Here is a 27540-nt window from a genome sequence, read left to right on the forward strand (position 1 = left end):
ATACAAATATTAATACTTTTAAAAATATTGCTCTTACAAACAATGACTTTATTTTAATATATAATCTATAAATTATGTTATATTAATTACATGTAATGAATTAAAATAATATAATTATATAATAAAATATAAAAATTATAAAATATAATTTTAATAATTATATTATTGAGTTTATGTGATTTTATTATATAATTAATATTATGTAGTATGTAATTATTTTTACATAATTAATTATAAATCTATATAGTAAACAAATGGGTGCACTTTATTACAAAAATATCAACTCGTATAAGCACAGACATAGCTAAAGTATTGGTAAATTTCCCCCAAACGATGCTTAGGTCATTTAACATTTAAATCAAGCACATGGTATGAATCCCTTTAAAACACGCTTTTGCTGAAGTAATTGTGCACATACATGATTAGAGTCCTTTCTTTCTGTTGACTGATCACACCAGTGAAATGTGAAATGAGTTGTTTGACTGACTGGACTTTTAGAAATCAAATGGGATAGGCACAGGGTTTGGAGAAAAGCCAGGTCTTACGTACAGCAGTATTCTACAGTGCAGGGACGGCCACTTTCAGATGGCTTTGGGTCTGGGCTGCCCGTGGCCTGTGTGATGCTGTCGGTGATGGGCCCTGAGATCCCCCACAAGCCCCGGAGCGGGCGGTGCTTCAGTGGACCAGTTGACCCATCTCTACCACAGACACACGGCACAAAGCACACTGAGAGGTCGTGAAGCTCAGTTAATATTTAAAACATTTTGATGCTCAGGTAAAAGGGGATTCAAGTTGTCACCAATTAGTAGGAAAAGACTAATTATTATACAGACCTATGATCTTTTATAAGTAGAAACATTAAAGGAATCTAAAAGCTGTCACTTTTTATGAAAGAGCAGATGGCCTGAATTAGACCCCTAACATATAATGAGTGTGAGTGTGTCTGTCCAGGTCTGGATGCAGATGATCCAGATCTAGATTTAGACAACTGAACAGGAACACTTTGAAGGGCTGTTGGGGGAGGGGAGAGAAGAGAATGGAAAACACACTGTCGATGTCCTTTGAGTCATTCTATTCAGTACTATCTATAGGGATTGATCCAGAAAAAGCAGTGCCTTCTGTTCCAGAATTTAACTACTTGGAAATATGTTTAAATTATCATATTTCAATAAAATTCACAGTTTAGGCAGTAAAGACTTCCTGAGTCCCTACTCTGGGCCAGACACTCAGCTACTATGATGAACAAGCCACAGCACTGGTTCTTCAGGAGCTGACAGTCCAGTGGAAGGAGCCAGGTATATAAATAGGGCTGTTACCCTACACCCCAATTTTCTACCTTATCACCCCATCACCACTAAATTAGCATCTGGTTCTTGGAAGGAGTAGTCTGTCTCATGTCAGCTCCTGAGTTTTCTCCTTATTGGTCGTGTTCCTCCCCAAACCCCTAAGTCAAAGGCCACCACTGCCTTTGCTGCAGCTCATCTCCTGAAACCCCCCAAAGGGCTCCACATACAATTATGGAGATTGTGTAAGGCACCCTTTGGGGACATAGACTACTGTAGGTTCACAAGGTGACTAAGGGAACTTCATGTAGGAGAAAACATGGCAGGCTAAGTCTGGCTTTTCCCAAAGGCAAAAGAAAACTTTTTGCAAAGAAGTTCAAATCTTTGTAACCCTCCCAAGCATCTCCCCAAGAAACTTGAAGAACACCCGTGTCCTTTGCTAAAGCAATTATCTTCTAGTTGGGACTGGGGACTGGGGTGATGGCTGAGGGAGCCTCCTTCCCCTGAGAGATCTAGCTGGTGCTTTGCCATTTAAGGCTGATCTTTGAGGTCTCTATGGCAGTCTGAAGTGAGAGTGGTCCTCATCACTCTTCCAGGTCTTCTGGAGGAAACCTTTGATTCAAACACACACACACACACACACACACACACACACACACACACACACAAACAGGCACACACATACACCACCTGTTTCCTTTGCCCTTAGACACAGGAATTCTTAAGCACGGGGTCATCAATGCTGGTTTCCCAGAGCAAACCCCTAGGGACTGGAGGAGGGTGATGAGTGAAGGGAGTAGCTAGTCTTCCAAATAAAGCAGGAACAAGCGATAATAGCCACGGGACTGTGGCCTTTGGGGAGAGGGACTGGATTAAACTGTCTGCTTTGAAGGTAAATTGTCTGACTGAATTAGATAAGGTTTTTTTCCAATTTGGTTTGCAAATATAGTGACAGGAACATTTTTGTTTGAGTTTACTCCACAATCTCAATAGTCATAGATTATCTACAAACAGGTTCAGATACTTAGGAATAAGGATTTTGGGTAATAAAGATTCTTTTCATTGAGTGTGGGGTAGTAACTAGGAACAAGAAGAAGAAGCATGCTAAAGTGGTGGGATGATTCAGCATGGGAGAAATAGTGAACCTTCTGTAAACCTGAGGATCTTTTCTTGACTCAGCAGCAAGAACTGGTGTCTTAGCACTTTTTTGCCAGAGTTACTAATGACCCATTATAAAAGAACAACTGAGGTTGATTATTTATCACGAAGGGATTTCTGTGTGTAGATAGAGCAGCATTTGCTCGATTGAGCCTCTCTCAGTCCTAATCCAGCGCAAAGGCACTGCTTGGCCTGGAGAGGGGTGTGGCGTGCCCTGAGGAAGCTGGACAGAATCTTCTTCCCTCGAACCACGTGTTCATTCATCTAGTTTCTGCTCTGCTCACTCTTCCACTAGTCTGTTTTCTCCACTAATGGCCTGCCCCACCTCTCTCTCTCTCCCAACACTTTCTATTCTCCATTCATATGGCAGACAGAAGATGCTGTGCATAATGGAGCCCAGTTCGTGAACACAGGTCTCTCCTGGTCAGAGGGGAACTTCTCCTGTTTTCTTTTATTCTCCTTTTGTCCCTCTTTTCAGAATTTTAGCCAATTACCTCTTTTTGCTCCTCACCTTCTGTGACAAGTCCACTGAGCTTCTTAGTTTTAAGACAATAAGGGGGATTTGTTCCTGTAAACTCTTTGGTTAAAAAAAAATGAAAAGAAAATGAAAAACAGTTCTGTCAGAGATGGAAGTACAGGTAAGACCTGAAGCTCGTCACCGCTGGGCAGTTCCGGTTCACTGGGGGCTCTGTAAGTGACCTGAGAGGAGACATATTTAGCAGTTAAAAGTATTTTTAGGAGACCTTAAAATAGAGCCAAAGAATAAATCTAACAGAAACAAGAAAAGGAGAACTTGGATTCTGGGATACCCTGTGGTTCTTGAAATGTGAATAAAATTACTTCCTGAAAAAGCTCAAAAAGGTTGTTAATCATTCTCTTCTCAGTCACCATGTTCAGCAGGGTCTCAGGTGCCTGTCTGACAAATAGCTCCATGGGCGTGAGTGATCCAAACGAGGCACAAATCTTTACACACTTCCTACGTGTCAAAACAGCCTGCAAGATTTTAAAGAAACGTCCTCGCTTGACAGCTCCCGTCAGTAGGCCCTGGGACCATGCGAGGACCCGACACGTTAGGTGGACCTGTTCCAGCTACTCCATTCTTTCCTTTTTCATTCCCTTTCTTTTCCTCTCTCTTTTTAATTGTGTATTTTATATGTTACCACCTTCATAACTCTAATGTTCTTGGTGGTCAAATGTTACTGAAATCAGGATCCTGAGAGTAGTTCAAGAAATAGTGTAAGTGGGAGTGCAAGAAAGGTTCTTCAATGGATGTGTTGAGTCCAGCACACTTTTATCTTATCAGTTGGTTTCTTCTTCCTTGAGAGAAGGAGGGGAATAGCTTGAATGAAAAGTACATAGACCAACTTGCTATAATGTGTCATCTTAGAAGTTGACTTTAGACAGATAAAGTTGAAGTCGTATGTGAACACATAGTACACCAATTCCTTCCCTAACCCTTCTATTAGGGCTCACTGTGCCCTCACCATGTGATGGTCATTGTGTTTTTGTGCTATGCTCCATGAGAGCTATCAGCTGCATATAACCACCTCCTTTTCAGATATTTAAAATCTACCAGTGGGAACAAGTATGTACACAAATAACTTTATTACTAAGTGGAAGGTAATGTCCCTGTAAAGATATAAATAAAGCTCTTGAGTGTTCTTAGGAGAAAAAGATCAGATCTAACTAGAGGAATGTGAGGAATTCATGCAGGAATGGATTTTCCACTCAAAATGATTTCTCAAGAACTACTAAGCCTCCAGCAGCTAGAGATTCGTAAGAGGTCATTCCAAAGCTATGGGAATTGTGCCTGGAAAGCCAATAATGTGGTAAGGTTTAGGTGTATTTGGGAAATGTTCATGTAGGCTCACTGAGATGTTCCAGGAGACATTTATGGATAAAAGACAATGAAGAAGACACAGATCCTGTCCGTGGAGAGCGTCCAGTCTGGTGTGGGACATGATGAATAAAAAACAATGTTTGCTACAGTGTTAGAAGTGCTGTATTAGAGGCACATACAAGGGAGGAGGAGGAGGAGTCAGAGAAGGCAGTAAAGACTGGTCCTGAAAGAGACAGACAATTTTATTAACCTGCATGAATTACAGGGGAAACTAGAGTTTATACAGAGATACAGAGATGTGAAATGCACATCCTGTTGAGCAAATTGTAAGATTCAGTGGCTAGAGCGTGTGGGACAGGACGAGCCAGGAGGGGCAAGAAATGAAAGTCCAGATAATTAGGTTAGGGAAGGACCTTGAAGGCCAAGGAAAAGAATTTGGATTTATTTGCCAGGCAACAAAGGCTTCTGAGTGAGGAAATAAAATAATCATACAAAATTATATAAGTAAATACTTTTTTCTTTAACCAAAATAAAACACAGAACCTCCTCTCCTAAAGACTATGGAATACCAAAGAATAGACAGACATACAAATCCAAATAATCTGGTGAATAGGGCAGTTAAAAATTTTTCGTAATGGTCAAGGGCAAGGACAGCCCTGAGCTCCTAGGATTTTAAGATACATGAGAGCGCCAATGTCTGTGTTCATCACCAAGCCCCAAGTGTTCAATTAAAATTTGTTGAAAAAGTGAAGGAAATATCGGATAAGTGAGTGAAACAATGAAAATGACCCCCAAATAATTTCAATCTTTATGAAAGGAGGAAGAACAAGGAAGACCAGTGCCCTCCAGCTTTGCGTAGGCAGCTTCTACATGAGAAGGAGGGAATCAATCCTACATCTTGTGTTCTCCTTGGGTGAGTCAATAACTAAATGGTAGTAAAAAGAATATGTCCCAAAGTCAGGGGAAAACAAGAGGTACCATTCCTAGTGAGCACACTTCCTGTGGACTTTCAACACATGTGCACAACACATAGGTAGGAATGAAGAGATGACAGGATGCTGTAATTGGTGAAACTGAGAGCAACAAACGTACTCATCTTGCTTACATGATAAAAATGACTATAGGAGGGATGAAAACTAACACTCCATAGCAGAATAAATATCGAGTAGTTAATTAACAGTTTCAGCAGAAGTGATATGTAAATACACATACTTACTAAGGAAAACAATGTAGGAAATCCTATTATCTGTTTAATATCTGTGACCTCTTTAAAGCTAGAAACCACATATTTGATGTCTTTGGTTCCTAGCACTGAGCACACTGCCTTAGTAGGCTAGCAGGCTCTCAAAAAATAAATACTAAATGCAAATGAATATACTCAGATGCCCCTTCAAGTGTCTGCATCCATCACCTTCCTCCAGGGTGTGAAGGTGGTGTGGTCTACCCACCATCACCTGCCATCACCCAGGGGGACCTCAGGACACCATCCTTCCTCTGGAGCCCACCTGTCATTTCAAGGTTATGACAGTAAGGTGGCAATTTTTTACGAGATTTTCTCCTTCTTTCCTTTTACTGTTTCGAGGATCACTAGGGTGGCCGTAAAAACAAGAGCCTGATAGCTCTGGAGAGAGCCAGGATGAGGGCAGGGCAGGTTGTACAAGCCCTTCCACAAATGCTCTGCCAGGCCCCTGCCTTGTGTGCGCAACACCTCAAAGCTGACTTAAACGCATCCCACTGTTCCAGGATGGCTGCCTTTCCAGACTGTAGATTGCTGCTGGGGCAACTTGCCAAATGCTGCTCCTGGTCTGAGAAGGTTAACCAGTGTCCATGCTGCATGGGAATGAGCCTGCAGAATCAATGCCTATCGACACTGAGATTTCACTTGGATCTAACTCTGCCAGATAAAGCAGTAAGAGGCGTGAAATCCAGCAGTTCACCTGAGAACAAATTTCATGCCGGTAAATTCTAATCTTTGCTATTGGCAGTGTTGTTCAGCTCTGCAAAGGCTGCCCCGCCTTCTGCCCTTTCCCAGCCTGGAAAGCAAAGCCAGCTTGGGTCACACCTGTCCTGGTGGCAGAATCCATTGTGTGTCACGGCCTCCCCTCCATGTCAGCACAAATATCCTTTAAGCCAAAACTTTCCTCTTACCATTTCCATGACGGAATCATTTCATCTGTAATAATTTTCCATCAGAGGCTGGAGAGGAGGCTGCTGGAGTTTACCTGCTGTTCAAACCAGGCACGGTGGAGAGAGACCATTTTTCTTTGTATTTGAAACCACCAGGAGGATGAAAATGCCCCATCAATACAGCCAATCAGGAGTATTTTATATCTATTGCTGCAGTGAGAAAGCCCACCTGTAACAAAATAGAAGAGGGATGCAAAGAAATAAGAAGCAAAAAATAAGAGAAGGAAGAAAGATTTAGAGAAAAACGGGAGCAGGAATAGTCAATCCTTCCTGTCGAAATGCTCTGTGGTTTATAGCAAAATAGTGCTTTGCACAGCGAGGGTTATTTGTCAAGGGTTAAATGTCACTCAAATCACGCCCGTTATGAACTGGAAAGTGTGCACGTGTGTATGCGTGTGTGTGTGTGTCTGGAAGGATCGAGATGTGATGCTACTTTCTTATGCATTTCAAATGGAGCCACGCTGGCCTGGAGATGACCTGCCACACGATTTTTAAATTATCTCTGAGCGCGCTCCGCTTGTTTTGGAAATGCTCTAAATAAAAATAATGGACTGTCTTTTAATAAGTCTCATTGTGAGGATTCCACATGGCAAACCACGCAGCGCAGCTTGGAGGCAAACATCGGGCATGTGTGATCTCGCTGGAAGAGAGACAAATGGTGATGCGAGGAACTCGATCGAGGGACTGCTGACAAGAAAATGGCATTTGCAAACTGACCCATCTGTCAGGGTGGAGAATATTGGCACCTGTCATGCAATTTCAGTCATGACTTTTAATAAAGCTGCTTTCCCTTAGGTAAAATTGGAACTTGACTGTAATGTTAGCTGCGAGCACGTCTTGTTTTCCCCTTCAGAGCGCTTTTGTACGTGAGGCGGTTCAAATGAGTCTTAAAGCCAAAGTAATGATGTTTACCAGCTTTTCCCCTGTTCTCCCCAGAACTCTGGATTTGAAAAAGATGTTGCACTGAGTTTTCTTTTTTTTTTCTTTCTTTCTTTTGCAAAATGTCTCCTTTTGCCAATGAATGCTGGTTTCGGCATAGACTTTCATACGGTTCGGCTCACCCTTCTCCCCACCATCCCTGACCTCCCTCTCCCCCTCGCCTCCCCCTCTGACTGGGTTGTTTCAGTGAATTTAGCCCGAGGAAGTATGTATATAATAAAAACTCGATTGGGATTTGTTGGCTGTCAGTCAATAAATCAGTCAGAGTTTAATTACCAGGCAAGTGATGGGCTGTGGTGACAGGCACCAGCTCTGGTGGAGAGGATTTCTTTTGGGGCAACCACTACAGAAAAAAAAAAAAAAAAACTAAAAATGAGGTTACTTTGCATGTGTGTGTGTGTGAGAGAGAGAGAGACAGACAGACACAAGGAGAAGCTAAGAGACAAAATCGAAAAGCAAAAAGTTGAGTGCAAAAGCCAAAGAGAAATGAAAAGTTAAGGAACTCCACTGCTGCCGTCAACCCTATCGAAACTGGAAATCTCACTTCCTACCAAAACTATCGGAAAGAATTACTGTATAAAAAATGACATAATGTGTTAAATGCTGTTTCACACAGTAGGAATCAAGTGTGTTTTCTCCCTTATTAACTTCCCACAAACAATGAACCATTTCTTTCCCTCCCCTCCCAGCGCCCAAACACCACGTTGGAGCAAGATTCCAGGTTGAGAGACCCTACTACAGATTCAGGATTATTGGGGCGGGGAGGGGAGGGCGGGGGGAATATTCTTGTCTTTTTTTCTAAAGGCAATTCACACTCAACATAGATTTTATTTTTGACTAGTTATAGGAAATGTCATCTTCTACCTGTCATGTGTCATGAAGCTGTATGAAGATGCAGGGTATTTTGACTGAAGGGATGTTCTATTTTCTTTTAACTGTTCTCCAGTGGTATGTCTCAGTTTGTTTATTTGAAATTCTTAGATCATTTTAAGGAATTGTGGGGATCTTTGACTCAAGATAGTATATCCACTACTCAGAGAACCCCTCTCGGCTGGAGTAGGAGAGGAAGGGAGGCATCGGGCTGTGCTGAGAATCTGGGATGGTGGAGGAGGCCCAGAGTATAGATCCTTTCCTAGAATTTAAATTCCATTGAACTTTACCAGAGTATCCTGGATCTTTTCCTCCTTTCTGGAATTCTTTTAGAATTATACAAAAGCATGAGATTTTTATAAATATATCATAAAGGTTTAAGACAAAAAAGATCAGGCAGGATGAGCTGTGAAGATATATGAAAAAAAATTATACACAGCACCAAAGCAAAATCAGCAGGCTTTTGGCTTTTGCCAATTCTTTGTGAAGAAAATATTTGGCATTTTGCCTAAAATCTTAGCAGCAAATATCAGCCATTCAAGCTTAAATTGATATTGAAAAACAAAACCAAAAAGGAAAACAAGACAAAACAAAACCCTGCACCCCTGGGCCAGAAAATTGCCTGTGACCTGAGTCCTGGAAACCTATAAACTAGAGCCAATTCCCCCACTTCCATTTGCCCTGGGTTGAATCCTTTCTAGGCCTCAGTTTACCCAGCTTGCCGCTCAAATGCCAATGCTCTTGGGGACCAATAAATTCCTCTATGGTTTCAGTCCAGGTAGCAAGTGATCAATTTCAATAAACTTAAGAATGAGCAGGCTTTGTTTAAATGTCTGTTAAAACAAACTTTATGACTGCTTCAGTGCTGTATCAGATAGCCCCCCATGTCCACATACCCCATAAAACACGTCACCAGGCTTCCCGAATATGTCAGGTTAAGAGAACCAGAATCTTTCCTGGAGCATTTCTTTTTTGAATGTCTCACCCCATATGAACAACCTTTAAGTCCAAACCTAATGGGACATTGTAACCAGAAGAACTAGAATTAGAAGAAATAATAGTGGTATTGTCTCAGAGAAAAAAGGAAGATCATGAAGTGGAAAAAATAAGCAAAATACTATTTTAAATTAGCCAAAAGGAGCTTCATTCTCTATGGTTTGACATTTTGCAGTGTCAAAAAACTGCCTGCGTTTTCAACCCATCAGGATTCTTACCTGCCGCAAAACTGCGATCAAAGGAAAGGCACAGACAATCATCCAGCCACAACTGGATTATAATCCAATGCTTACCAAGAAGGTAAGACAAACCTAAACACGCCTCAACAACAAAAAGACAGGCGGGTCCCTCTTTTAAGCCCACTATTTCTGTTGAGTATCATTTATGTACATCTTCAAATAAAAGAGAAAAGCAAACACTGAAACAGTTATTAAGTGTGGAGCTTTCCACTGCTTCCAAGCGATCACTATCATGGAGAGATGTCTATGGCAACTCTCTGTGCAACATCCCTCATTGCTGTTGTTGTTGAAATAACCATGGGGTTTCAGAAATGAGTAAAAATTAAACTACATCTTTATATTATCCTATTTTTAAAGATCTCCAGGAATGGGATTTTCACAAAAGGAATAACACTCTATTATGGTGCCCTAAAACCCTTCACCACTTTACATTCGAAGTGCTGCACTAGGAGCTTGTTTCCTCTTGTTCTCTTAAGACAGAGAGGAGAGATTTCACTTATGTGCTGTTTTTTTAATTTTTATAGACCAGCTCACTAGCACAGGATGAAAGATTTGCACAAAAATGGGAGTGGAAGTCACTGTTGGCAACAAGTCCCTGCTGGTGGATTGTTCCCCGGCAGCAAGCTCCTTTGTGCCCAGCACTCCTGTTGTAGTTGTTAGCACACGCTCCTTCACTCACTCACACACGGATCCCTCGCTCATTGGGGCAGGCCACGCATTTTGACTAAAGACCTCCTTAAGCTCTAGGGAGATATTCAAAAAAAGGAAGGCAAGGCCCCTGCTTTAAAAGAGCTGGCCTTCTCATGGGGATAGACTGAAAACAACCAAACATGTAAGCAAGAGAAGCATCAGATGGTGATGAGTGTTATGTGGAAAATGAAAATAACACGCACTAGAAAGCTCCTTTGGTTTTCTGGTCAGGAAAGATCTCTCTGAAGAGGTGACATTGAAGCAAAGGAGCCAGGTGAGTGAAGGTCAAAGCAAGAACATTCCGGGCAGAGGGGACATCTTGGAACCTTGGGAAAGGAAATGAAGGCTGGCGTTTTTGAAGTGTAATGAACAAAGGCAATGTGACCGGAGACGAGTTAGGACAGGCAGGCGGGAGGAAGACCATGTAGGGTCTTGTACCCATGGCAGCAGTTTACATTTTCTGCTAGGTTTAACAGCAAGCTATTGTAGGGTTTTAGAATGAAGACTGACATGATTTGATTTGAGTTGAGTTTTAAAAGCATCACTCTAATGTCTATTTAAGTGGCCAAAAGTAGAAACAAGGAGACCAAAGAGGGGATATTGCAATGGTCCAGGCAAAAGATGGCTTGTGGCTTGGGCTGGGATGACTGTAAAGAGATGATGAGAAGTGGATAGATGCAGGACTTATCTTGAATTAGTCAACAGGAACTGCTGATGTATTGCATGATGCTGAGAGATAGTGAAGTATATCCTTCAGTATGAGCGGGCTATACTGTGTGACACACAGCACCAAAATCTTAATGGCTTAGAACAACTTAGATTAACTCCCCCTCCATGCTCCATGTCCATGGAAATTCAGCAGGGACTTTGTTCCACATTGTCCCCATCAAAGACCCAGGTTGATGGAGACGCTGCACTTGGAATGTGGCTGCTTGCTGAATTAGGATTAAAAGAATACAATCATGCACTGACTTGTAAATGCTTCCACACAATGGTGACACCTGTCACCTCTACTCACAGCTCATTGGCAAGGATCATTTGGTCAAGGGGAGGGAAAAGTAGAGTTATTCTCTGTGGAAAACAGTGGAGGGAAACCGGGTATTGGGGCACATAGCTAATATTGATCACAGGAGGTGTCAAGGGCAATGCCTCCATTTTTGATTTGAGTAATGGCATAGATGGGGCCGCCATTTCTTGACTGGGAGATGAGGGGAGGAGCTCTTGTAATCCTTCACCATGATTATAGCTGTTGGTTCAACACTCATCTTGCCAGAGATGGTGCAAGCTCCATACTCCCCAGGTCACTATTGTCCTAGACTCTATGAACCCAGCACCATGACTGGAGTATAATATTTGGTGATTTTATGAATGAATTAATGAAGCAAAGAATAAGTCATTAAGCCTTTTTTTTTTCACTTTCCAAGGGTGGCAAACGATTGTATTTTCAACCTTCCTGTCTGAAGTCAACCCAGAAGTCCACATTTAAGCCTGTATTATAAGCCAGGGCTCAGCTGCATGGGCTGATTCACACAGGAGGGGTTAACAGCTACATACTTTCCCTGGCCGACATTTGGCTGTGATGAAGTTTCGTGCTCTAGTTCCTGATACCTCCATGAGTTTTGGCAACTTATCTGAATGCTTCAGATTACCTTCCTGGTCACCAGCTGACTTCTCAGTTTTTGAGTTAGCTGCACTTTCAACTCCAGCTAAGGGACACTTTGGTCAGCCAAGGCATTCTGACACTATCCTATGAGCCATTGGAGGTATGGACCATTTTCAAGTCAAGAATTGGCATGAACTGTGTGCTGACTGGAAACTCCTGAGGGCTGGTGCTATATTCCTTGAATCTAAACATTCCCAACACCAATCAGAGTAATGGTCACACATAGGCACACAATAAAAACTTGACATGTGAATTACTGAGCAAATGAATGAACACATAGATGATTGAATGAGGTTTAAAAAGATTAATGTTGTGGCAGTAGCAGGTTTAATTGGAGGAGGTACAAGCTTGTGGCAGAAAAACAAGCCCTGTTGGAAGAGTCTAGAGATGAATTTATAATGCCCAGATACCGTCTGTCTCAGTTCAGTGAGTCCCTGGCTGAAGATGAGTGATATTTAAAATTGCAACTCAATATTCCTTCTGATTCAATGTCAGTGCGACTTGTTAGAAAGACACAGGGCAAGATTTAAAGAAATAACTTGTAAAAAATTTATACAGAGAGATAAAGTTATGTCATCAGAATTACTAATACCTGACTCCCCATGCAACAGTAACTCTGAATTCCAACACTATATAATTTGATCTAATGAAAACATGCATTGAGTACAACTTTAAGATGATAACGCTTATGGTTTTCAAACCCTTTTTAAATCTGTGATATCAATTTAGGCACCTGCTCAAGACACCCAAACCACACTTTTGGCATATAGGAATACTAAAATCCACTTAATTTTCCAGTGGTATATTAACGTGGAGTTGTTTACTTGCAAGAACAGAAACACAACTAAACTAGCTTAGAGGAATGCATGTGCTCATATGAACAAACCACAAGCAGGACAGGACACAGCTGGAAAGGTTGTGTGCAGCTGAGCTTTGAGGATGGCTGAGACCAGGTTCTCACACACCATCAGCTTCTCTCCTTGTCTCCCACTCAAGTCCACTTCCTTCTGTATGTTGACTCTGTTCCTTCACACGACAGATCAGCTTCCTTCACAGTAAGGAAGACACGGCAGCCAACAGCTCTAGACTCTGATGTCTCCTCTAGGGAGGAACTCAATCCCTTTTCCAAGCTCTAATTGGATGGCAAAGCAAGATGCAGATCATCTGTCACCTGGAGATGAGAGGGAAAGTGATTGGCAGCTTTTACTGAAACCACAGGGCTGTGGCTCTTGATCAGTGGTAGGAGCAGCTCTCTGAAGAAGAATGGGGTTGTTTCCAGCTGAAGAGAGCCTAGGCACTCATTCTTCCACCGTCTCTCTATGCTGTAAACCTTCAGGAGGCTGCTGCTGCTGCTGTTTACTCTGCTGGGGTTATTTTTTATTTTTAACCCCCACTGTATGAGTGAGAGAATGAGCGTGTATTTGCTTGTTCAGGCTGCCATAACAAAGCACCGCAAACTGGGTGGCTTCAACAACACAGATTTATTCTCTTACAGCACTAGAGGCTGGAAGTCCAAGATCATGGTTTAAGCAGATTTGGTTCCTTCTGACGCTGTGAGTGAGAACCTGTTCCAGGTCTTTCTCCTAGTTTCTGGTGGTTTGCTGGCAATCTTTGGTGTTCCTGGGCTTGTAGATACACCCCCTTGATCTTTGCCTACATCTTCACCTGGCACTCTCCTTATGTGCATACACATCCAAATTTCCCCTTCTTATGAGGACACCAGTCATATTGGATTGGGGCCCACTCTTGTGACCTCATTTAAACTGAACCTCTGCAAAGACCATGTCTCCAAATAAGGTCCCACTCTGAGGAGCTAGGAGTTAGCAGGGCAACATATCCTTTATGGGGGGAGGGGGGACACAATTCAACCCATTACAGAGGGCGAGGACATTTTTGCTCAATAAAATGGGTGGACTTCTTGAGAGTGAACATCATTCAGTCTCTAACTCAGTTCTTCTTAAATCCCTTTCACTTGCTAATTTCTTGTGTTCTTAGCATTGCTATCTGTGTTTTAGGAGGTTTTTTTTTTTTAACCAAAGTTAATATTGTCTATTTGCATTTAACTCTGGCAATACAAATGTAAACAACTTTACTTTTCTTGACTGTTACCAAATCATAAGTAATTACACATTTCTTATTGTAGACCTATGGACAATCAACATTACAAATTCTTTATTTAGAATTTTTTCAACCAAATTAGTTTTTCTTTAGAATATTTCTCAAAAGGAACATTGGCTACTTCCCCATCTAGTTACTAAAATAATTCTCAATAAACGCAATCACTACAGTATAATATGTTAAAACCGTTTCACACATTGCAGTAATCGAGTACTGGATCCCCTTTTGAACTTTATGTCTTCCATGTTACATCACAATAGGTATTAAAAAAGAGGTTAGGGGAAAAAATGAATGACTAATAAGTGGTATTATTCATTGTGATAATTTGTGAAGAGGAGAAAATTCGGTTTTCAAATGAAAAGGTATCAAAATCAAGGATTGATCTGAAATTTTGTTTTAAAATAGTGTCATTTTTTGCCCCGGTCTGTGAAACCATTTGTGCCCTCAGATGAGCCACTGGGAAGACTTGCTGGAGTCTCTGAGCAGAGGAATTCCTGGACACCCAGCTTACCCATTCTGGACTCTCATAAAATGTTCTCAACATGATAAAAATGTGTGTAAGTATATTTTTTTCTTATTTTTTAAATTAGTAAAAAGATAACTGAGTGGGACACTCAGAATGGTGTAATGAGTAACTTGGCAATTTTCCCCAAAAAGCAATGATGAAACTGCATAAAATTATTAAAACAATTACTTTCACACTATGAAAATTGAGCAAACACATAAATGAATCAAGAAGCATTTATTCAAGCAAAACTACTGAACTCCAGGAAGGGACGATGAGAGTGTCCAGAGTTTTAGCCTAGGGATGCTCCCATCTCCCTCTGGCTTTGTTTTACCAGAGCTGAACAAGGTATGAAAACCAGCACCTTTGAGCTCTAGGAGACTGCCATGAGTTAGAATGGAGTATGGAAAAACCCCATGCCTGGAGGTGCTGTGCAAAAGGAATATGAACCTCAGTGCAAACAATTGGGGATGGATAGCTAACACAGACGGTCTGAGGGTGCAGTATCATGAGACTAACCAGAGGTTAATCAAGACAATTCTAGAAATGAGGAAGCCAGAGAAGCTCTTAATAAGATGTGACATATTCGTGGCGGTCTGGAAGGTTGGGTGTATGCATAAAGTTGTGAGAACCCTAGCCATCTGTTCATCTCTGGCTGAATATGAGGTCTTGAGTATGCAAAGAGGTGACAGGAGAAGGCCCTGCAGAAAGTAAAAAGTCAAGGATTTATTTTTTTTATTTTTTTGAGGTCATAATAATTTATATCATTGTGAAATGTCAGTTGTACATTATTATATGTCTGTCACTATATTAATGTGCCCCTTCACCCCTTGTGCCTTCCCCCCAACACCCTTTGCCTCTGGTAACACCAAATTGTTCTCTTTGTCTGTTAGTTTATCTTCCATTTATGAGTGAAATCATATGGTGTTTCTCTTTGTCTGCTAAAAGCTGGGAATTTTAATGTGTTTCCCAACCAACACTCAGATCCATTGTCAAGGGGTAGAATGGCAACATCTGGCCATTCATCAGCTGACCACTAAGCTATGGTGACCCAGAAGTGACTCTATGAAGCCAGGCTTAGAAGAGAAAAAAAGAATTAAAAAAATAATAATAAACTGGTCAGAGACATCAGCCTCTCCATGTTGCAAAGGAGACAGATTACATAATTAGTCAAGTCGGTACACAAAAGCAACAATATCAATTCCGGGAGAAGTAGGAGATCTAAATCCAGAGTTGGTGCAATATTATCTAAAATGTCCAGTTGTCAACAATAAAAAATGAGACCTGCAAAGAAATGGGAAAGTGTGAACCATACATGGGGAAAAGTCAACAGAAACTGTTTCTGGGGGAGGTGAAGATATTGGACTCAGGAAAAAAATACTTAAAAAGAGCTATTATAAATATATTCAAAGATCTAAATGAAACCATATTTGACAAACGAAAATAATGTCTACAATGGCTCATCAAATAGAGAATCAATAAAGAGAGATTACTTTTTAAAAAGAACATAACAGAAATTCAAGACATAAAGTGTTGAATATCTGAAATGAAAAGTTCCAAAGACAAGCTCAACAGCAAAATTGAGTCATCAGAAGGAAGATTTTGTGACCCTGCTGATAGGTCAATGGAGATTTCCAGTCTGAAGAAACAAAAATAAAAGGAATAAAAATTAACAGAATGTCACAACCTGCTGGGAAAACAGTCAAGCATAGCAAGAATACACATGACTCAAGTTCCAGGAGTATAATAGTTACTTTGAAGGAGAGCAGAGAAAAGGGCAGAAAAGTTCTTTGAAGAAATAATGGCCCAACATTTCCCCAAATGAGGAATAACCAATCTAGAAATGCAAGAAGGTCAACAAACTTCAAGCAGTATAAACAAAAGGAAATTCACATATTAACACATCATAGTCAAGCTACTGAAGGCCAAAGACAAGTAGAAAATCTTGCAAGAAGCAAGAGAAAGAGGACTCATTATGTACAAGGGAACCACAAGCAACTGAAGCTGACTTCTCTTCAGAAACAATGGAGGCCAGATAACATTGAAAATGCATTTTTCTCTTTCTTTTAACTGATTGCAAAGATGATTGCACAAAACAATGATAAAACTGTATTGTTGGACGTATATAAAGATGTAATATATATATGAAAATGGGACAAAGGCAGGGAGGAATGGAGCTATATTGAAACAGTTTCTAAACCTTACTGGAAGTTAATTAATATTAATCTTAAGAGTATTATGTTAAGATGTATATTGTCTTCCCCTGAATAACTACTAAGAAAATAATTCAGGATATTAAGAGAACCAGTAAAATGTTCCTCTGGAAAAAATATATTTAATATAAAAAAGCAGTAAAAAAGGCACAAAAGCACATAAAACATAGGAAACAGCAAAATGGGAGTTATAAAGTAAACAATATCGATAATTGAATTAAATTTGAAATGTATGAAGGACTCCAATTGAAAGCTGAGATGGTTGGGGCCAGCTCTTTGGCATAGTGGCTAAGTTCATGTGCTCTGCTTCCGTCACCCAGGGTTTGCAGGTTCTGATCTCAGGTGGGACCTATCAGCCCTCATCAGGCCACACTGCAGCCGCATCCCACTAAAGCAGAGCAAGATGGGCACAGATGTTAGCTCAGCAACAATCTTCCTCAGGCAAAAAGAGGAAGATTGGCAAAGATGTTAGCTCAGGGCCAATTGTCCTCGGGGGAGAAAAAAACAAAGATTGTCAATCTCAAAACACAACAATATACAACTGTATGCTGTTTACAAGAGACACACTTTAGATTCAAATAGACAAACAGGTTCAAAGTAAAATCATAGTAAATTGCACCATGCAAATAGTAACAAAATAGCTGAAGTGGCTATATCAATATCAGGCAAAATACTCTTTGATGTCAAAAACGTCACTAGAGACAAAAAGGAATATTTTATAAGGAGGAAAAGAGCAACTTACATAAATATTTAACAATTATAAACATAAACATATTTGACAACTGAGCAACAAAATACATGAAGAAAGTCTGACAGAATTAAAGAAGATATAAACAAATTGTCAACAATGGCTGGGGTCTTTAATATGCCATTCTCAGGCTGGGTCCAATGAAGAAAGAGAAACCTCACAGTAATTTGAACAGGAAACTGTTAATATAAATGACTATTAATTAATACTTACATAAGCAAATTAGAATAATGAGAGATTAGCAAGTAAGTAAACAGAACGCTACAGAATATAAGACTAGACATATAAGGAACACTAAACAGGGCTGAGATTGAGGGCCCATGGAAGATCCACTTGACAGGAATGAGATGCAGACCTTGTGGGAGAGGGCAAGGCATTCACTTACTGAAAGGACAGTGCAAGTAGGCTGTGATAATGGATCTTCAAGAAGCCCACCCCCTAGTGTGCTGCGTAAAGCTGTCCATGGGACATCTCACCAGAGATACTTAACTGCAAAACTGCTCAATGGGAGACACACATGGAAGCTGCTGATTAGTGTGAGCTGCTGGCACCAGGCATTGGGGAAGCTCTGAGTGATGCAGGAGCCAAGGAGATACTCCACCACAAAATAACCCAAGGATGGGTGTGTGATTAAAGAGCAAAAGTGTATTTACAGAGCAGCCAGAATGAATGAACTTATAGCTGAGTCAATAATTTTTTAACTGTCACACTGTATTCCCAATAATGGAGAGAAAAACTAGATTAAAAAATGAATATGAACAATCTTATCTGCCAATTGGAATGGTGTCACGTATAGAATAGAGGCACAGACCATATGCTAGGCTATAAATCACTCAATATATTTAAAAGAACCGAAATAATGTCAAGTTCTCCTATCACAACATAATTGAATTAAAAATCAACAGAAAGAAATGTGGGAAAATCTCAAAGTTTGGAAATTAAACTACCTGCTTCTAAACCGCCCATATGTCAAAGAAGAAATCACGATGGAAACTAAAAATAATCGGAATGAATGAAACAGAAACAACATCCCACAACTGATAACAAGTAAATGAGGATGCAGAGGAAAATTTATAGCTGTAACACCTATATTAGAAAAAATCATTTTAAATAAATACCTAATTGTTCACCTTAAGAAGATATAAAAGAAGAGCAAAAAAACCAAAAGCAAGCAGAAGGAAGGAAATGATCAAGAAAAGAGAAGACAGGGAGAGGGGCAGAGCAAAATGGCGGGGTGAGCTGACCTGGGACTCTCTCCACTCCAAACTACAACAAAGGATTGGAAAAACTGAACTTCAGCCAATAATCCTAATGCCAGACCATCAGAGAACTACAGAAACAAGACCACGGAGGACGGAGAGGCTGCAGACGGCCTTGGAGGAGCTGGAACGGGGTAGGAGAGAACTTCGTTCCCTCCTCTAGAGACTGGGATCGCTGCTGCGGGTGAGGGAAGGAGTGGGGAAGGGGCCGCACAACCGGGGATCGTCCAGGACTCCAGCCGCTGGTACAGTGGAAACCCACTGACAGGGGAAAGCTTCTGTGCATGGGGACCCCATCAAGCCAAGGCACCGGGAGACGAGAGAATGAGAGCTGGTCAGAATCCAGATCGGTGCGTGAGAGAAAGGGCCCCTCCTCCCCAACCTGCACTGGTTGCCGCCATCTTGCCTGAAGGCGGAGAGCTCAGAATGTGCGGCTCTCAACCCCCATCTAGTGGTGACAGGCTGTAACTGCAAACGAATACTACCATCATGTGCAAAAACTGCTCCTCTAACATCCAGCAATTTATAAAAGCTCCAGAACAGAAGGAAAACAATAAAAACACAGAATTAAGTCCTGAGGACTTGGAAATAGGTAAACTAAGTGAAAATGAGCTCAGAGTAGCTATCATCAAAAAGCTCAACGAGGTAGAGGGAAAGAAAGAGAAACAAGTCAATGACTTCTGGAGTTACTTCACAAAAGAGATTGAAACTATAAAGAAGAATCAATCAGAAATACTAGAGATGAAAAATACGATGGATCAGACAAAACAGAATACGGATTCCCTGAATGCCCATGTAGACACCATAGAGGAGCAAATTAGCATAATCGAAGATAGATAGGCTGAATGGCTCCAGACAGAGGAAGAAAGAGAACTAAGGATTAAAAAGAATGAGGAAAATATCAGAGAGATATCAGATTCAATGAGGAGAATGAATTTAAGAATCATCGGAATTCCTGAGGGCATGGAAAAGGAAAATGGAGCAAAAAGTGTGCTTAATGAAATTATAGAAGAGAACTTCCCAAATCTAGGGATTGAGGGAGAAATGTGTGTGGAGGAAGTTTTCAGATCTCCTAGATTTGTCAATGTAGAAAGACCTACTGCAAGGCATATAGTAATAAAAATGGCAAAAATGAAAGACAAAGAAAGAATACTCAGGGCAGCAAGACAGAAGAAAATAACCTACAAAAGAACTCCTATCCGACTTACAGCGGATTTCTGTACAGAAATCTTACAAGGTAGGAGAGCATGGAGTGACATATTCAAAACTTTAAAATATAAAAATCTTCAGCCAAGAATGCTCTATCCAGCAAAAATATCTTTCAGATGTGAGGGAGAAATTAAATCTTTTCCTAACAAAAGTTAAGGGAATTTGTAACCAAAAGTCCTCCACTACAAGAAATCCTTAAGAAGGCTCTCATACCTGAAAAAAGAAAAAAAAGTGAGAAAGAGGTCACAAGCCACAGAGTAGGGAGACAGATAGATAGAACCAGAATACGATAGCAAATATTCAACTATAGCATTAGGATAAAGGTAAGGAAACCACCAAAGTAAAGACGATCTTATCACTCTGACTACAAACTCATAACACAAGTTGGAATAAGAGATGAAAATAATAATATAGGAGGGGAAGAGGAAAGGGACTAAATCAGTCTAGGCCAAGTGAGTAAGAGACCACCAGAGAATAGACTATATTATACATGAGACTCTAAATACAAATTTGAGGGTAGCCACTAAACTAAAAAACAGAACAGAGCCACGAAATATAAATAAGGAAAAATCTAAGAAACCCAGCATAAGAAATTGCAGAAGTCAATGGGTAGGCTAAAACACACAGGACCAGAAACAAAGGTAATGCAGGGAAACCAGATATGACAGCATTAAGTCCACATGCATCAATAATCACCCTCAATGTGAACGGATTGAACTCTCCAATAAAAAGACACTGAGTGGCAAAGTGGATTAAAGAACAAGATCCAACAATTTGTTGCCTCCAGGAAACACACCTCAGACCCAAGGACAAACACAAGCTCAGAGTGAAGGGATGGAAGACAATACTTCAAGCTAATAGCAAGCAAAAGAAAGCAGGTATTGCAGTACTTATATCAGACAAAACGGATTTCAAAATAAGGCAGGTAAAGAGAGACACAGAAGGGCAATATATAATGATCAAAGGGACACTTCATCAAGAAGAAATAATGCTTATAAATATCTACCCATCCAACACAGGAGCACCAAAGTTCATAAAGCAACTATTAACAGACCTAAAGGAAGATGTTAAAAAAAACACAATAATAGTAGGGGACCTCAACACCCCACTCACATCAATGGACAGATCATCCAGACAGAAAATCAACAGGGAAATAGTGGAGCTTAATGAAAAACTAAAACAATTGGACTTAATAGACATATACAGAACACTTCATGCAAAAACAGCAGAATACGCATTCTTCTCAAGTGCGTGTGGAACATTCTCAAGGATAGATCATACGTGGGGAAACAAGGCAAGCCTCTACAAATTTTAAAAAATTGAAATAATGACAAGCATCTTCTCCAATCATAATGTTAGAAGGCTAGAAATTTATTACAAGAAAAAACCTGAGAAAGGCACAAGGATGTGGAGACTAAACAATATGGTACTGAACAAGCAATGGATCATTGAAGAAATTAAACAAGAAATCAAAAAATACCTGGAGACAAATGGAAATGATAACATACCATGCCAACTCATATGGGATACAGCAAAAGCTGTATTAAGAGGAAAATTCATCTCAATACAGACACATCTTAACAGACAAGAAAAATCCCAAATAAGCAATTTTAAATTACACCTAATCAAATTAGAGGAAGAACAAACACAGCCCAAAGTCAGCAGAAGGAGAGAAATAATAAAAATCAGAGCAGAAACAAATGCTATTGAAACGAAAAAGGCAGTAGAAAGGATCAATGAAACAAAGAGATGGTTCTCTGAGAAGATAAATAAAATTGACAAACCCCTAGCCAGACTTACAAAGAAAAAAGGGAGAAAGCTCAAATAAACAAAATCAAAAATTAAAGAGGAGAAATAACAATAGACTCCAAAGAAATACAACAGATTATAAGAGACGACTATGAAAAAGTATATGCCAACAAAATGGATAACCTAGAGGAACTGGATAAATTCTTGGACTCCTACAATCTCCCAAAGCTCACTCAAGAAGAAGCAGACAATTTGAACAGACCAATCACAAGGAAAGAGATTGAAACAGCAATCAAAAATATCCCAAAGAATAAAACCCCAGGACCAGATGGCTTTCCTGGGGAATTCTACCAAACTTTCAGAGAGGATTTAATACCTATCCTTTTCAAGCTATTCCAAAAAATTATGGAGAATGGAACACTTCCTAAGACATTCTACAAGGCCAACATCACGCTAATACCAAAGCCTGACAAAGACACCACAAAAAAAGAGAACTACAGGCCAATATTGCTGATGAACATTGATGCAAAAATTCTAAACAAAATTTTGGCAACCAGAATTCTGCAGTTCATCAAAAGGATCATACATCATGATCAACTGGGATTCATACCAGGGACACAGGGATGGTTCAACATCCACAAATCAACCAACGTGATACACCACATCTACAAACTGAGGAATAAAAACCACACGATCATCTCAATAGATACACAGAAAGCATTTGACAAGATTCAACAGTCGTTCATGATAAAAACTCTGAACAAAATGGGCATAGAAGGGAACGACCTCAACATAATAGAGGCCATATACGACAAACCCATAGCCAACATCATACTCAATGGGCAAAAACTGAGTGCCATCCCCCTCAAATCAGGAACGAGACAAGGATGCCCTCTATTACCACTCTTATTTAACATAGTAGTGGAGGTCCTGGCCAGAGCAATCAGGCAAGAAAAAGGAATAAGAGGAATCCAAATAGGGAGGGAAGAATTGAAACTCTCGCTTGTTGCAGATGACATGATCTTATATATAGAAAACCCCAAAGAATCCATTGGAAAACTCTCAGAAGTAATCAATAACTACAGCAAAGTTTCAGCATATAACAGTAATTTGCATAAATCAGTAGCATTTCTATATTCTAATAACAAACTAACAGGAAAAAGAACCCAAGAACACAATACCATTCACAATCGCTACAAAAAGAATACAATACGTCGTGGTGAATTTAACTAAGGAAGTGAAAGACCTATACAATGAAAATTAAAAGGCCTTTCTGAGAGAATTGGATGATGACATAAGGAGACGGAAAGACATTCCATGTACATGGATTGGAAGAATAAACATAGTTAAAATGTCTGTTCTGCCTAAAGCAATTTATAGATTCAATGATATCCAAATCAGAATCCCAATGACATTCTTTACAGAATTAGAACAAAGAATCCTAAAATTCATATGGGGCAACAAAAGACCCCAAATTGCTAAAGCAATCCTGAGAAAAAAGAGGAAAACGGGAGGCATCACAATCCCTGACTTCAAAACATACTACAGAGCTACAGTAATCAAAACAGCATGGTACTGGTACAAAACCAGGTGCACAGATCAATGGAGCAGAATTGAAAGCTCAGAAATAAAACCACACATCTATGGGCAGCTAATCTTCGACAAAGGAGCTGAGGGCATACAATGGAGAAAGGAAAGTCTTTTCAACAAATGGTGCTGGGAAAACTGGAAAGCCATATGTAAAAGAATGAAAATTGACCATTCTTTCTCACCATTCACAAAAATAAACTCAAAATGGATCAAAGACCTAAAGGTGAGACCTGAAACCATAAGACTTCTAGAAGAAAACGTAGGCAGTACACTCTTTGATATCAGTATTAAAAGGATCTTTTCGGACACCATGTCTTCTCAGAGAAGGGAAACAATAGAAAGATTAAACAAATGGGACTTCATCAGACTAAAGAGCTTCTTCAAGGCAAATGAAAACAGGATTGAAACAAAAAAACAACCCAATAACTGGGAAAAAATATTTGCAAGTCATATATCTGACAAAGGCTTAATATCCATAATATATAAAGAACTCACACAACTCAACAACAAAAAATCAAACAACCTGGTCAAAAAATGGGCTGAAGACATGAACAGACATTTCTCCAAAGAAGATATATGGATGGCCAATAGGCACATGAAAGATGTTCATCATCGCTGATCATCAAAGAAATGCAAATCAAAACTACACTAAGATATCACCTTACACCTATTAGAATGACAAAAATATCTAAAACTGATAGTAACAAATGTTGGAGAGGCTGTGGAGAAAAAGGAACCCTCATACACTGCTGGTGGGAATGCAAACTGGTGCAGCCACTATGGAAAACAGTATGGAGATTCCTCAAAAAATTAAAAATAGAACTACCATAACCCCCAGCTATCCCACTACTGGGTATCTACCCAAAGAGCTTGAAGTCAGTAATTCCAAAAGTTCTATGCACCCCAATGTTTACTGCAGCCTATTTACAATAGCCAAGACTTGGAAGCAACCTAAGTGCCCATCAACAGATGATTGGATAAGAAGATGTGGTGTGTATATATACAATGGAATATTACTCAGCTGTAAAAAAGAACAAAATCGTCCCATTTGCAACAACATGGATGGAACTTGAGGGAATTATGTTAAGTGAAATAAGCCAGTTATAGAAGGACAATCTCTCTATGACTCCACCCATACGAGGAATTTAAAAATGTAGACAAGAGAACAGATTAGTGGCTACCAGGGGAAAGATGGGGGGGGGTTGGGCACAAATGGTCAAGGGGTGCACCTACAAAACGAGTGACAAACGATAATGTATAACTGAAATTTCACAAGATTGTAACCCATCATTAACTGAATAAAAATTTAAAAAAAAGAATAGAGAAGAGATGCAAGTCTATTAGAAATAATAAAAAATTACGGCAAAGTTGCAGGGTACAATACAAACTTACAAAGATCAGTTGCATTTCTATACTCTAATAATGAACTAACAGAGAATTGAAGAATACAATCCCATTTACAATTGCAACAAAAAGAATAAAATATCTAGGAATAAATTTAATCAAGGAGGTAAAAGACCTATACAATGAAAACTATAAGACATTACTGGAAGAAATTGATGATGACATAAAGAAATGGAAACATATTCCATGAACTTGGATTGGAAGGATAAACATAGCTAAAATGGCCATACTACCTAAAGCAATCCACAGATTCAATGCAATCCCAATCAAAATCCCAATGAAAATCTTCACAGAAATAGAACAAAGAATCTTAAAAATTGTATGGGGCAACAAAAGACCCAGAATAGCCAAAGCAGTCCTGAGAAACAGGAAGAAAACTGATGGCATCGCAATCCCTGATTTCAAAACATATTACAAAGCTATAGTAATCATAACAGCATGGTACCAGTACAAAAACAGGCACACAGGTAAATGGAACAGAACTGAAAGCCCTGGAAAAAACCACACATATATGGACAGCTAATCCTCAATAAAGGAAGCAAGAGGGGCTGGCCTGCTAGCGCCGTGGTTAACTTTGCTCATTCCTCTTTGGTGGCCCAGGGTTGGCCAGTTTGGATCCTGGGTGTGCACATGGCACCGCTTGGCATGCCATGCTGTGGTAGGCATCCCACATATAAAGTAGAGGAGGATAGGCACAGATGTTAGCTCAGGGCCATTCTTCCTCAGCAAAAAGAGGAGAATTGACAGCAGACTTTAGCTCAGGGCTAATTTTCCTCAAAAACAAATAAATAAATAAAAAATAAAGGAACCAAGAACATAGAATGGAGTAAGGAAAGCCTCTTCAATAAGTGGTGCTGAGAAAACTAAGGAGCCACATCTAAAATAATGAAAGTAGACCATTATCATTCTCTATAGACAAAAATAGACCCAAAATGGATCAAAGACTTGAATGTACGACCAGAAATTATAAAACTTCTGGAAGAAAATATAGGCAGTACACTCTTTGTCATCAGCCTTAAAAGGATCTTTACAAACATAGTGTCCACTCAGACAAGGGAAACAAAAGAAACAATAAACAAGTGGCCACGACTTCATCAGACTAAAGAGCTTCTGGAAGGCAAAAGAAACCAAGATCAAAATGAAAAAACAACCCAGGAACTGAGAGAAAATATTTGCAAATCATATATATGTTAAGGGATTAATCTCCATAATATATAAAGAGCTCACACAACTGAACTATGAAAGAATAAATGACCCAATCAATAAGTGGGCAGAGGATATGAACAGGCATTTTTCCAAGGAAGATATACAGATGGTCAATAGGCAGATGACAAGGTGCTAAACATCACTAATCATCAGGGAGATACAAATCAAAGTTACAGTTAGATATCGTCTTACGCCTGTTAGAACAGTTATAATCACCAAGACAAAAAAATAAATGTTGGAGTGGTTGTGGAGAAAAGGGAACCCTCATCTACCGCAGGTTGGAAGGCAAACTGGTGCAGCCACTTTGGAAAACAGTATGGAGATTTCTCAAAAAATTAAAAATGCAATTACCATATGACCAAGCTATCCCACTACTGGGTATTTATCCAAAGATCTTGAAATCAACAATACAAAGAGACGTATGCACCCCTATGTTCACTGCAGCATTATTCACAATAGCCAAGATGTGGAAGCAACCCCAGTGCCCAATGACTGATGATTGTATAAAGATGACGTGGTATATATATACTATGGAATACTACTCCACCATAAAAAGGACATAATTGTCTCATTCACAACCATATGGATGGAACTTGAGGGCATCATGTTGAGAGAAATAAGCCACACAGAGAGAGAAAAGACCATATGATTTTACTCATATGTAGAATATAAACAAACTTATGGACAAAGAGAACAATTTAGTGGTTACTGTGGCGGCAGGAGAGTGGGTACAAGGGGTGCAGTGGCACATTGATATGGTGTTTGATAAATATTGACGTACAACTGAAATTTCACAATATTATAAACTATTTAGACCACAATAATTTTTTTTAAACTGGTTTTTTGTAAAGTTCAAAAAAAGTGAGACAACATGAGTGACATCAGCATCATGGTGGAATTTTCCCCCTTGTCTCTCCCCTCTCAGTTACAGCCAAATGGACATGCACTGACCAAGAGAGGATTTCCTGTACAGCACTAGAGGATGCCTAAGAGATCCATGCATCTATACATCTGAAGGTGGGTGGACTCAACCCCCAGTAAGCAGTGGAACTAGGGGAGAAGCCCCCACCACCCTCCCTGAGCAGCAGCAATCCAGGTTGTGGATCCTCACACAGTGGCTTGCACAAGTGGTGAGGACAGCCCAGCTCACATGACTGCCGGTGGAGCATGGATGGTGGCACCCTGGCCTGTGTGACTGCTGGCACAGTGGAGGTGGCCTGGCCCACACAACTGTGAGCAAATGGAGTTGGGGCAGAACAAATAGCCCCTTTGCCCCAACACTGGCAGGTGGAACGTGTGACCAGAGCCTTCAGGAAACACAGCAGAACTGATGACCCAGCCCCCACTGGTGGCACCCCCCCAACACCAGCTCAGCAGCAGCAGGAGATACATATAGTTCTCCAGGTCCCTGGCAGGGAAAGTGACACCTGTGAACCCAGCACCCCTGGCAGCAGTGCAACCAGCACCTTCAGACAACCCAGGACAAGCATCACCGGTCATGATGGGGCAGCAGCACCCACGCCTATGGGAGCCAACAGAAAGCCAGTGGGGTTTCAGATAGACCAGCCTCACTATACCTGGAAGACCTAGAAAAAGAACAAACAAAGCCCAACGTCAGGAGAAGGAAGGAAATAAATCAGAGCAGAAATAAATGAAACAGGAAGTAGAAAAACA

The 27540-nt window shown here is 40.2% G+C and overlaps 1 protein-coding gene and 1 long non-coding RNA gene across 2 annotated transcripts in view; one reads left to right on the forward strand and one right to left on the reverse strand.

Annotated features, from left to right (window-relative positions):
- Window positions 1-244: 244 nt before the first annotated feature.
- Window positions 245-27540, reverse strand: part of LOC138923124 (uncharacterized) — a 53006-nt gene continuing 25710 nt past the window's right edge. Inside the window, exons 5-6 of the mRNA XM_070259839.1 lie at window positions 6430-6637; window positions 245-3140 (exon numbers count right to left, since the gene is read on the reverse strand). Coding sequence (XP_070115940.1) covers window positions 6471-6637 — 167 coding nt within the window. The 3' untranslated portion in view covers window positions 245-3140; window positions 6430-6470. The remainder of the gene's footprint in view (window positions 3141-6429; window positions 6638-27540) is intronic.
- LOC138923254 (uncharacterized) lies at window positions 14421-27472 on the forward strand. Its single transcript, XR_011436624.1, has 2 exons — window positions 14421-14540; window positions 26792-27472. It is a non-coding gene; the product is annotated as an uncharacterized lncRNA (long non-coding RNA).

This window comes from Equus caballus, chromosome 2 (genome assembly GCF_041296265.1).
Source record: "Equus caballus isolate H_3958 breed thoroughbred chromosome 2, TB-T2T, whole genome shotgun sequence".
NCBI classification, from domain to species: Eukaryota; Metazoa; Chordata; class Mammalia; order Perissodactyla; family Equidae; genus Equus; species Equus caballus.